We start from the raw sequence: 12,928 nt of genomic DNA on the forward strand, positions 1-12,928 counted from the left end.
CCACAAAGAAAGAAAACTACAGGCCAATATCACTGATGAACATAGATGCAAAAATCCTCAACAAAATACTAGCAAACAGAATCCAACAGCACATTAAACGGATCATACACCATGATCAAGTGGGGTTTATTCCAGGAATGCAAGGATTCTTCAATATACGCAAATCAATCAACGTGATACACCATATTAACAAATTGAAGGAGAAAAACCATATGATCATCTCAACAGACGCAGAGAAAGCTTTTGACAAAATTCAACACCCATTTATGATAAAAACCTTGCAGAAAGTTGGCATAGAGGGAACTTTCCTCAACATAATAAAGGCCATATATGACAAACCCACAGCCAACATCGTCCTCAATGGTGAAAAACTGAAAGCATTTCCACTAAGATCAGGAACAAGACAAGGTTGCCCACTCTCACCACTCTTATTCAACATACTTTTGGAAGTTTTAGCCACAGCAATCAGAGAAGAAAAGGAAATAAAAGGAATCCAAATCGGAAAAGAAGAAGTAAAGCTGTCACTGTTTGCAGATGACATGATACTATACATAGAGAATCCTAAAGATGCTACCAGAAAACTACTAGAACTAATCAATGAATTTGGTAAAGTAGCAGGATACAAAATTAATGCACAGAAATCTCTGGCATTCCTATACACTAAGGATGAAAAATCTGCAAGTGAAATCAAGAAAACACTCCCATTTACCATTGCAACAAAAAGAATAAAATACCTATGAATAAACCTACCTAAGGAGACAAAAGACCTGTATGCAGAAAATTATAAGACACTGATGAAAGAAATTAAAGATGATACAAATAGATGGAGAGATATACCATGTTCTTGGATTGGAAGAATCAACATTGTGAAAATGACTCTACTACCAAAAGCAATCTACAGATTCAATGCAATCCCTATCAAACTACCACTGGCATTTTTCACAGAAGTAGAAGAGATAATTTCCCAATTTGTATGGAAACACAAAAGACCCCGAATAGCAAAAGCAATCTTGAGAACGAAAAACGGAGCTGGAGGAATCAGTCTCCCTGACTTCAGATTATACTACAAAGCTACAGTAATCAAGACAGTATGGTACTGGCACAAAAACAGAAAGATAGATCAATGGAACAGGATAGAAAGCCCAGAGATAAACTCACGCACATATGGTCACATTATCTTTGACAAAGGAGGCAGGAATGTACAGTGGAGAAAGGACAGCCTATTCAATAAGTGGTGCTGGGAAAACTGGACAGGTACATGTAAAAGTATGAGATTAGATCACGCCCTAACACCATACACAAAAATAAGCTCAAAATGGATTAAAGACCTAAATGTAAGGCCAGAAACTATCAAACTCTTAGAGGAAAACATAGGCAGGACACTCTATGACATAAATCACAGCAAGGTCCTTTTTGACCCACCTCCTAGAGAAATGGAAATAAAAACAAAAGTAAACAAATGGGACCTAATGAAACTTAAAAGCTTTTGCACAAACCATAACGAAGACCAAAAGACGAGCCTCAGAATGGGAGAAAATATTTGCAAATGAAGCAACTGACAAAGGATTAATCTCCAAAATTTATAAGCAGCTCATGCAGCTTAATAACAAAAAAACAAACAACCCAATCCAAAAATAGGCAGAAGACCTAAATAGACATTTCTCCAAAGAAGATATACAGAGTGGCAACAAACACATGAAAGAATGCTCAACATCACTAATCATTAGAGAAATGCAAATCAAAACTACAATGAGATATCATCTCACACCAGTCAGAATGGCCATCATCAAAAAATCTAGAAACAATAAATGCTAGATAGGGTGTGGAGAAAAGGGAACCCTCTTACACTGTTGGTGGGAATGTAAATTGATATAGCCACTGTGGAGAACAGTATGGAGGTTCCTTAAAAAACTACAAATAGAACTACCATATGACCCAGCAATCCCACTACTGGGCATATACCCTGACAAAACCGTAATTCAAAAAGAGTCATGTACCAAAATGTTCATTGCAGCTCTATTTACAATAGCCCAGAGATGGAAACAACCTAAGTGTCCATCATCGGATGAATGGATAAAGAAGATGTGGCACATATATACAATGGAATATTACTCAGCCATAAAAAGAAACGAAATTGAGCTATTTGTAATGAGGTGGATAGACCTAGAGTCTGTCATACAGAGTGAAGTAAGTCAGAAAGAGAGAGACAAATACCGTATGCTAACACATATATATGGAATTTAAGAAAAAAAAATGTCATGAAAAACCTAGGGGTGAAACAGGAACAAAGACACAGACTTACTAGAGAATGGACTTGAGGCTATGGCGAGGGGGAAGGGTAAACGGTGACAAAGCGAGAAAGAGGCATGGACATATATACACTACCAAACGTAAGGTAGATAGCTAGTGAGAAGCAGCCGCATAGCACAGGGAGATCAGCTCGCGCTTTGTGACCGCCTGGAGGGGTGGGATAGGGAGGGTGGGTGGGAGGGAGATGCAAGCAGGAAGAGATATGGGAACATATGTATATATATAACTGATTCATTTTGTTGTGAAGCTGAAACTAACATACCATTGTAAAGCAATTATACTGCAATAAAGATGTTAAAATGAAAAAAAAAAATAAAATATATCTCTTGGGGAAAAAAAAAAAAGCCTTTGGAGTGTGGGCAATCTCATACCATCTATATTGGAAGAGAGCTGATGAGCAGACCATCCTAAGAAGCAGAAAGTCTAAATATATTTGATGATTGGCTGTGGAATGTGTTATTAGAACAGCAATTTTACCTTGTAAATTGGTTTTAGCTAATAATGAAATGATTTTGCATTTTCCACGTGTATGCTGACTCCAAATGGGTGAAGGATCAGAGAGATATTTGCTGGGTAGCAGAAACAAGCCCATATGGGGGTTTGTTCAAAACCCCACCAGGACTTGGCTCCCATAACATAATTTGTCACAGTATATTATAGTTTCCTGTAGACTTGTGTTTATCCTCCACTAGATCAGGAATTTCAGGAAGCCATGGATTTACATCTGGGATACCGTAGTATCCCCAGGGCCTTACAATAATTGGCATTTGGTGAGCATTCCGAAAATTTGTTAAAAGGAAGCAAACAAGTGAGAAAAGTAGCTATAGACAATAAAAAAATATATATATATATATTGCTTACTATTCAATTCACTTTGAAATTATTGTTATTAAGCAGTTAGAGATAGGTATGTCTTACAGTACCTGCAAGGAAAGACTGTAGTTCCTTTACCATGGTAAGAAAAAATTTGCCAAAGTTATTCTACCTGTGTGTCATTGGCTAAACATACCTACCACATACCACATATACATCATAGAAAATTTTTATATAAAAAGATACTTTCAAATCAGGTTCTTGGATCCTTTTACACTACTTTCTTAACTATGACACTCACTATAACCATAGGAACAAGACACTGTGCTATGGACTGTACTCACTGTAACGTAACAATGCTACTATTTCTAGCACCATGGATATATATGCTTTGGAAGTGGATTAGTGGGAAAATGGCAAAAAAAAACCATCAAAAGAGAAAAGCTTTCTTGGAATACCAAAATGTTTGCTAAAGCTGAAAGAACAGAACATAAATACCCTAAGTATTAACAAAGAAATGAAAGATAGATATGATTTGCACATATGACATATATTTACCTTAGATCTCCCTTCTAATAGGGAAAGGCTATTAGAAGACATTCTGTCAATATCTCTATTATCTACCAGGACTAGTAATCTTCAGTTTACAAACTTGGCAATCTTCCAAAAATTGACCAGTATATAATGTAGAACAAACTTGATTCTTGGCCTCTGACTCTCAGGTTAGGGCTTTCCACAATATCCCACAGCAATAGATGACAAACTGCTCCTCTAGTACCTCTGGCAGAAAGATGCAAACATAATGTACATACTGTGCCTCTTCCTATTTTAAACAGTGACATGTGAAGTAAGAGAAAGTATGTTGCAGTGGAGACTTGGCCACTAGTCAAGGTTTTGCCCTAAGAAGCTGTGATACCTTGAATAAGTTACTTATATTCTTTAGCCTCAATTTCCTTATCTTTCAACAGAAACTAGCTTCCATTTCTACCAATAATTGTAGGGTTATGGTTAAATAGTATTTAAGGACATCCACAAAGAAAAGCAGAACTAACCACCAAGCTTAGTAAAATGTGTACCTCCTCCATAACCTTGACACATCCCACCTCTGCTCTTTGCCAAGGAAAGCCCAAAGCTTTCTCAGATTATGACAATGAAATTCATTGCCACTGTGTCACTCTGCAATACATTCTGATTGACATTATGACAAAACAATATTAGCATAAACTGAGGACTTCTGTTTAGCTAATGACTTAAATTGAATGCTTCAACTAAGCAAATCGAGATACAAATGCTTTACAGTACAGAAAATGATGTCTGGGAATATGCATGGAATTCTTGAAATTGGAAACTGCCAAAAAGATTTAATTAAGTACAATAATGAATTCTAACACATAAAGTACCACAATAAAAAAACAGTTTATATGAATTTAAGCAATTCAAATGTTAAATAAAATATTAATTTGCAAAGTTTAAAACCAGTTCTTGTATTACAACTGATGGTACAATTTATGGTACATTGCTTCAAAAATATGTTACATTTATTTATAAATCTGAACAAAAATCTTCAAGTTAAATATGTATGAATTTGTTACTATTTACATTAGTATTCCCTAAGTAGATTCTTATCTGTGGCAGTCCTTTGGTGATTTAGTAAAACTGTGAAAACATCCGTTTTATTATTGTTTTCAATTATAAAAGAGCAATTTCATTTATATAATCAAATGGATAAAAAAGAAATGCTCCTTAACAAGGAAATATTTTCTATCCTTAATGATTCTATTGTCTAAACAGTAGAAAAAAGGCAGATGATAATCAGGATTTTATCAGTTTTAGCTTAGACATCTAGTTATACCCAGAAACAATCCTCCCTTTTTAATGCCAATTAAAAAAAAAAAAAAAAAAGCCCTGAAAAGAATGTTTTCTTTAAAGAATGCCTCACACACTCCCTAAATAGAATTTTTAAAAATCAGTAAGGGGTTCTGTTTCTAATAATGGAGGCCTAGGTAATTCAGATAAACCATCTTATAGAAGAAAACTTAAAATGTTGAATAAAATATGTAAAATATCTTCAGTAAAGTTAAGAGGAATTGCTCAGCCAAGATCTAGGAGAAGGTAAAAACCAAGTGAGGCATTCAAAGCTAGCTGACTTTGCCCTAAGGACATTTGCTGACCCCAGAGAAAGAGCTGATACACAGTTTGGAGCCTAGGGGAAAAAGGAGTATAAAAGTCATAGCCCAAGGCCTAATGCCCAATACGCTGACACCCTGCAGGGCTTCAGTCTCAAAGCAAGCATGAATCAGAAGCAAAACAACATGTATCTGTGGCCCTGTACTTTACTTTGCCTATCCAGGAACCCTTGAACCACACAACAAAAATTTTCGCTAGAGGGAGATATTCTGTGTCTTTGCCACAAACTATTTCTACAAATAATTTTTCAAATGCAATTTACGGCACACAGTCAAACATAACTAGCTTGCAAGAGAATATAAAAGACATGAAAGAAGGAAACAGCAGAAACAACAAATACAAACTGACTCACAAAAATGTCAAATATGGAATAATCAGATGTAGACTGTAAAATAACTATTATCGCCATGTTCAAAGACAAAAGAAAACCTTGAAAACTTCGTAGGGAACCAGAAACCATAAAAATATATCATAGTAATTTGGAAGGAAAAAGTCTAAAACTGGGAAAAATACAAAAAATAAAAAATGCAATAGCCATGTTTATCATATTAGATACAGCTGAAAAGAGACTAGTGAACTAGAAATTGGATGAAAACACTATCTAGAATGCTCCGAGTACAGAAAAAAATGGAAAATATAGATGAGAGGGTAAAACACACAGAGGATACAAAGAGGAGGTGTGACATAAGTTCATTTGGAACTTAAAAAGTAGAGGAGCGAAAAAGGATCAGAGGAAATAAATTAGAAGAGAAACTATGTAAGAATTTTCCTTAAGCTAGAAGGGACTTCATGGCTATTTAACACCAGAGGTCTCCACTCCATCTACTATGTTTTCTATCCCCAAAGAAAATATTACCTAGCTAGCAATTATGATGATACATCAGTCATGAATAACAAGAAGGCATCACTGTATATAAAGCAGACACTGTTAAAAAAAAAAAAGAATAAATTCCCAAGGTAGAGTCAGAGGAGTTGATTAAAACATTTAAGCTTGACCTAATAGGTGATAGAGAAAAATGTAGAATAACAGAGAAAACACATTTTGGCCTCTAATCTTATATGAGGTCAAAAAGAAAAGTTGAGTTTATTTCAGAAAGCGGAATTCATATAGGGCTCATTTTTTAACTATAATTTACTATTAGATATTAATAACAAAAGCACAGACAAACAAAATCTGACAACTAAAAGCCATCCATTTAGAAGTTTTAAAACACTCTTTTAAAATATTTCTTGGATCAAAGGGGAATTTGTAATTGACAATAAAAAACACTTTGAAAAAAACAATAAGAGCATCCGAGATTAAAGTATCAAAACTTGCAGAATGAATCTCAAGTTCCACTCAAAAGGCAATTTATATTAAGTGTACATATTAGAAATAAAGACTAAATAGAAAAAAGATTCAAATATTCAAGATAGAAGAGAAAAAGAAAGGAATTTTAAAAAATGAGCAGAAATTAATGATATAAAAATGTAAGTAATAAAGTCCCCAAAAGCTCATTTTGAAAGGAAAGGTGACTAACACTTATTATGCACCTAAAATGTGGGGCAGTATGTTGCTATGCACTTTACATATTTTCTGCATTTAATTTTCCCAGTTTCCCTTCATATAGATAATATACTAAAATCACTGCATGCTGATTTTCTAACAACAAGCAAAACCTACTTATGAAGAAATGGTTCAGGAAATAACTCTTAACATCCAGAAAGGTGTTTTAAAAAACAAGTAGAACTTTTTATTAGTAGTACCAAAAAGTTGGTATGGATTCACTCAATTTTTATAATCACAAGTTCCTTAAAAATTGAAATGTACAAAAATAAAAAAATCTAGAGTGATAAGTAACTATAGATTTCTTAACAGTAATGGTCAAGTAACTGTCCAAATGTGGATGTAGCACTACAGCCAAGTGTGAGATGACAAAACCAGCCTCCAAGAATCTTTACCTTAAAATTAGATAAACGAAGTAGAAAACGATGTATTTGGGTGGATGTTAATTTGTCTCAAGTAATTCAAAGAATAAAGGGAAGAAAAAAGACACATACTTCAAAGAAGTACTTTTTTCCACAGGCCAATATTCATTTGTAAATTAATCCTACTTACATCACTAGACTTGCATTTTTCCTTGTGAGAATATATAGTCCACTCCAAAAGCATATTTATTGGTTTGGTTAAAAGCCCAGATGTCTCGCTTCCTGACCAAAAGATTTCAAGAAGAACTGCCTTTCCTGTTATTTTCAGACTCTGAGAATCTGACCAGTCATACAACCTAATAAAAATATGAATGAAAAGTATATCTTTATGCCAATTTGACCACTACAGTTATTAGGCATAATATCTGCTAATTTGATCATTATGGTTATTAGGCATAATATTTTGTCATAAAACAAAAAAATTCTAGCAATTTCTGAATATAGAAGTCTATTAATATATAAGGATTATAATATCTAGTTATAATAAACAAAATTTTTTAAATGGCTTCATTTCAACATAATCATCAACAAGTACACACTAATGCAACTGCAGGGTTTAGAACATAGGCAGAACTTACAGATATTATAGATTCAGTATTAAACCTAGTATAGTTTTTTACTTAAGCATTCAATTACTAAAGAATTCAAAAATATACAAATTCTGAAAAATAAAAACAGTCTTACCTATCCAAATGTGTAAGTTAGTGAAAAATAAAAATGTGAAGTAAGGAAACATGAAAAAAGCATACAAACCTTTACAGCTACTGAAAGACTGAATCTAGACATATGTTTTTAAAATAAATCTATATACTTGAAACTAGAAAACAAGGTGTTTTTTTTAGAAATATGTAGATAAATAATTAGAAAAATGGTACATAAGACAATATATAGAAAAAATGTTTTTTGGTGATTAAAACTTACTTTTGACTCAGATGTCGGACTTCACTTTTAACTAAATTAAAGAAAAATTTGAGCAGTGTCAGGTGGAGCAACTTAGAGCCAATAATATTTTCTGAAATTTGATGACAAAAACTTTCACTGAAAAGGCAAGACCTGGAAAACATGAACCCAACAATCATATAACATGCAACAACTCATTGAGTAATTTGTGAGCAAAGTATTTCTTTCTTCAGAAAATCATTGGAATTTTAATAAAGCTTGCTCTAACAAAATATAAAGCAAATTCAACAAAATTTTATTAATAATATATTTTCTTCCTTTAAAAATTAAACCCTGTCAAATACCCCATGACAGTTAATTTTCTAATAATAGAGATCTAATTTCTCTATTTTTCAATGATTGTTAATGGTTAACAACCATCTGGTACTCTCCCCTTGTAATCTTTATTTCACTGAAAAAGAAAAAAACTATGAATTTCATCAAACCCTTTTGATTCAGATGACCAGTTACACTTTCAATTTATAATACTCTCTATAATCCTCCTCTTACTCAAAATTATTTCATTTTTCATTATTTAGTAAAATGAAGGTCACTTAGAGCTATTTTTTTTGAAGTTTTAAAAATTCAGGATTTATTTTCTTTCCATCTTCTGCAGCAGTCCTATCCAACAGAACTTTCCATGATGATGGATATGTTCTACTGAACACCTGAAATGTGGCTTGTGCAAAACTGAGGTGTTGAATTTTTAATTATTTAATCTTAATTAAATTTAAATATAGTCACGTGTGGCTAGTGGCTATGGGGTTGGACAGCACAGTTCTATAGTATTTGTTTATTTGTTTTTTTGCGGTATGCAGGCCTCTCACTGCCGTGGTCTCTCCCGTTGCGGAGCACAGGCTCCGGACACGCAGGCTCAGCGGCCATGGCTCACAGGCCTAGCCGCTATGCGGCAGGTGGGATCTTCCCGGACCGGGGCACGAACCCATGTCCCCTGCATCGGCAGGCGGACTCTCAACCACTGCGCCACCAGGGAAGCCCTATAGTATTTTTTAAAAGAGAACATAAAATTACTCAGAACTCCAGGACTAAGAGAGATAGTCCAGGCAACAACATTTATTACAATTTTCTTCCAACTTCATTATCAATTATACCAACAATGTACTTATAACTCTGTACCTCTGTCTCCATCTTCCCCATCTATTTTGAATACCACACTCGCAGATTAGGAGGGCCCTTAACAGCTATTAAATGTAACAATCCATTTAATACTCAAATCTGTTCTAAAAGATCCTCCTTGACCATATAGTTATTCAGTCTATCTGAAAACTGCCAGAGATGGATACCATAGTATCTTTTCTCTTTTTCTAAAAACACACATTATGAAATATTTCAAAAATACACTCAGGGACTTCCTTGGTGGTGCAGTGGTTAAGAATCCGCCTGCCCACGCAAGTCCGGGAAGATTCCACATGCCGCAGAGCAACTAAGCCCGTGTGCCACAACTAGTGAGCCAGCACTCTAAAGCCCACGAGCCAGAACTGCTGAGCTCATGTGCCACAACTCCTGAAACCCGTGTGCCTAGAGCCTGTGCTCTGCAACAAGAGAAGCCCCCGCTCGCTGCAACAAGAGAAAAAGCATGTGTGCAGCAACGAAGACCCACTGCAGCCAAAAAATAAATAAATAAATTTATAAAAACAAAAATACGGGGCTTCCCCAGTGGCTCAGTGGTTGAGGGTCCACCTGCCGATGCAGGGGACACGGGTTCGTGCCCCGGTCTGGGAGGATCCCACATGCCGTGGAGCGGCTGGGCCCGTGAGCCATGGCTGCTGGGCCTGCGCATCCAGAGCCTGTGCTCCGCAACGGGAGAGGCCACAACAGTGAGGGGCCCGTGTACCGCAAAAACAAACAAAAACAAACAAACAAACAAAAAACAAAAATACACTCAGAAGTAGACGAGTATCACCCAGCTCATCTGTATTCCTACCACTTTCCTGGGAACCTTCCCCGAGACTCCCAACAGACCCAATTATTTTGTAATTAAACCTGGGTATCTGTTTATTAAAAAGTCTACTTTTAAGCTGCCTGAATTCCATTTCCTGTAGCATCAATTAATTCATTCAAGAATTTATAAGGCACTTATTATGTTCCAGACATTATAAGCACTGAGGAGGGAGATGTTTAACACTGAGCATCTACTCTTCTGAAAGTCAGAGGCTGCATACACTGTTGGTGGGAATGTAAACTGGTGTAGCCACTATGGAAAACAGTATGGAGATCCCTCAAAAAATTAAGAGCAGGACTACCATAAGATCCAGCTATCCCACTTCTGGGCATTTATCCAAGAATATGAAAACACTAATTTGAAAAGATATATGTACTCTTCTGTTTATTGCAGCATTATTTACACTATCCAAAATATGGAAACAATCTTAAGTGCCCATCAACAGATGAATAAATCACAATGTGATACATACATACACACACACACACACACACACACACACACACACACACAAGAATACTATTCAGACATAAGAAAGAAAAAAATCTTGCCATTTGTGACAACATGGATAGATCTTGAGAGTATTATGTTAAGTGAAACAAGTCAGACTGAGAAAGACATATACCCTACGATTTCACTCATGTGGTATATAAAAAACAAACAAATGGACAAAATAATTGAGCAAACCAGACCAAACCAAAACAAACACAGATATGAATAGAGTAGTGGTTACCAGAGGGGAAGGGGTAGGGGGGTGGGTGGAGAGAAGGGGATCAACTGTATGGTGACAAATGGAAACTCAATTTTTGCTGATGAGCACACTGTAGGTATACAGAAATAGAAATATAATGTTGTACACATGCAACAAATATATTACAAACCAATGTTACCACAATAAACTAAAAAAAAAGTCAGAGGCTGATTTAAGTGAAAAACTTTACTCAAAGGAAAGGGCAAGAGATAGGAAGTGACATTTGACTTGCATTTTAAAGGATAATTAGGAGAGGCCAGGTATTTATAGGGTGGCAAGAATGGAGGTTTATATAGACAGATAAAACATAAGAGCAAAGGGATAAGAAATGAAAATAGTTCAGTCATTGGGCATGCCTGGGAAAATGATGAAGAATGGAGACATACATAGGGCTAAATCATGAAGGGTCTTACATGTTTTGCTAAGGAATTTAAAATGTTTCCTACAGATGATGTGTGTGTTGAAGGACTTTTATCTGGGAAATGAAAAGACCACTTTGGAAAGCATACTGGTGGACTTTGGAAGATAAAGGGAAAAAGTAGGATCAAGATCAATAAAGTGGATATTGCAACAGTTTACATAAGAAGCAATGAAGGCTTTTTAAATAAACGTGATGACTGCGAAGGAAGAAACAGATTTGTAAATTAGGAAGAATGGCAAATATGTAAACCATATATGCTCACATCCTACACCTATGCTGGAACAGTACTGTGTTAGAATTGTGTTTACACCTTCAAAAGTGTGGGAACTGTTATTTTATCTTTTTACCCGTGAAACATAGCACAATGCCTGGCTCCCAGTAACTACTCAATAACATTTTTTGAAAGAATAAGTAAATGCATGTAGCTAGCTGATTAGCCTCCTTCAAATACAACACAACCAATAAAGGTAAATCCCTATGATCTCAAAGAGGTAACCAAAGATCTAGCTTTTGCCTGGCTAGTCAAGTATCCTTTCTCTTACTACTATGGACCACCCTAAAACTGAACATTTGGATAAAAATAAAGTACTTCCCAGACAAAGGAAGGCTATCAGATACAGAGAGCTATCAGAGAAGACATAGAAAAATGATTACTTCTGTTTGAGAGAAAGAAGCAGAAATAGGAGGGATTTCTGAAGAGATTAACATATGGAAGACAAAGGAAGGATCTAGGCAGATGACAGCATGTGCAGAGGCATGAAAGAGATGACATATTTAGGAAACATTAAGTTCAGTTTCAAAATTCAAATTTCTAGCTGAAAAAATATAACAGAAACACTAAAACAGATATTGTATACAGTTACAAATGTTTATACTGTTGATAACCAAAATTTTATGATATTCATATCCAATAAATTCATTTTCTTAATTTTTAAAATATGCAAACTTATTTTGTTAAAAAATAAAATAAAAATAAATGATTTGGCATTCCTGTGAGCCATTTCATATACTTATTAAACATTTTTTAAAAATAAAATGATTGACAAACATGACCAACTTAGACTTGGCCTTTGCAATAAATACAACACACAGACATTACACACACACAAAAAATTTTTCTAAAAAGAAATGTACTTCTTTTATCAGTATCTAAAAAATACATAGCAGAACACTAACTATATGAAATTTAACATCCTCACATGTGAAATTCCTTACCTGATAAGCACTTCTATTAGAGACCATGCCCCTTTCATACAAGTTGGACACTGAAACAATTCTAAGTAATATCTTGACATGGCTGGGGACTTCCAAGGAGGGTGAAGGTGAAGAAGAGCTGACAATATATGAAAGTATCGACCAGAAAACGTATCTATGTTATCCTATTATTTAAAAATAAACAAACAAATAAAACACAATAGCTAAAAGTACAGTTTTACCAGCTAATTTAGTTTAAAACTATAATAACCCAGACCTAACTTTCTTGGCAAAAATATGTGTTTGGACAAAGTAGAACAGATGGAAGCATGATGTTTAGCTAATTAAATACTGCAACTGAGAGAGAGGCACACTCTAAATA

The 12,928-nt window shown here is 34.9% G+C and overlaps 1 protein-coding gene across 1 annotated transcript in view; it reads right to left on the reverse strand.

Moving 5' to 3' along the window:
• The window catches only part of SLF1 (SMC5-SMC6 complex localization factor 1), a 65,792-nt gene that overhangs the window by 20,981 nt on the left and 31,883 nt on the right, over positions 1–12,928 (reverse strand). The window contains exons 12-14 of the mRNA XM_082836434.1: positions 12,568–12,731; positions 8,200–8,331; positions 7,409–7,574 (exon numbers count right to left, since the gene is read on the reverse strand). Coding sequence (XP_082692560.1) covers positions 7,409–7,574; positions 8,200–8,331; positions 12,568–12,731 — 462 coding nt within the window. The remainder of the gene's footprint in view (positions 1–7,408; positions 7,575–8,199; positions 8,332–12,567; positions 12,732–12,928) is intronic.

This window comes from Leucopleurus acutus, assembly GCF_964270905.1.
Source record: "Leucopleurus acutus genome assembly, chromosome: 3".
NCBI lineage: Eukaryota > Metazoa > Chordata > Mammalia > Artiodactyla > Delphinidae > Leucopleurus > Leucopleurus acutus.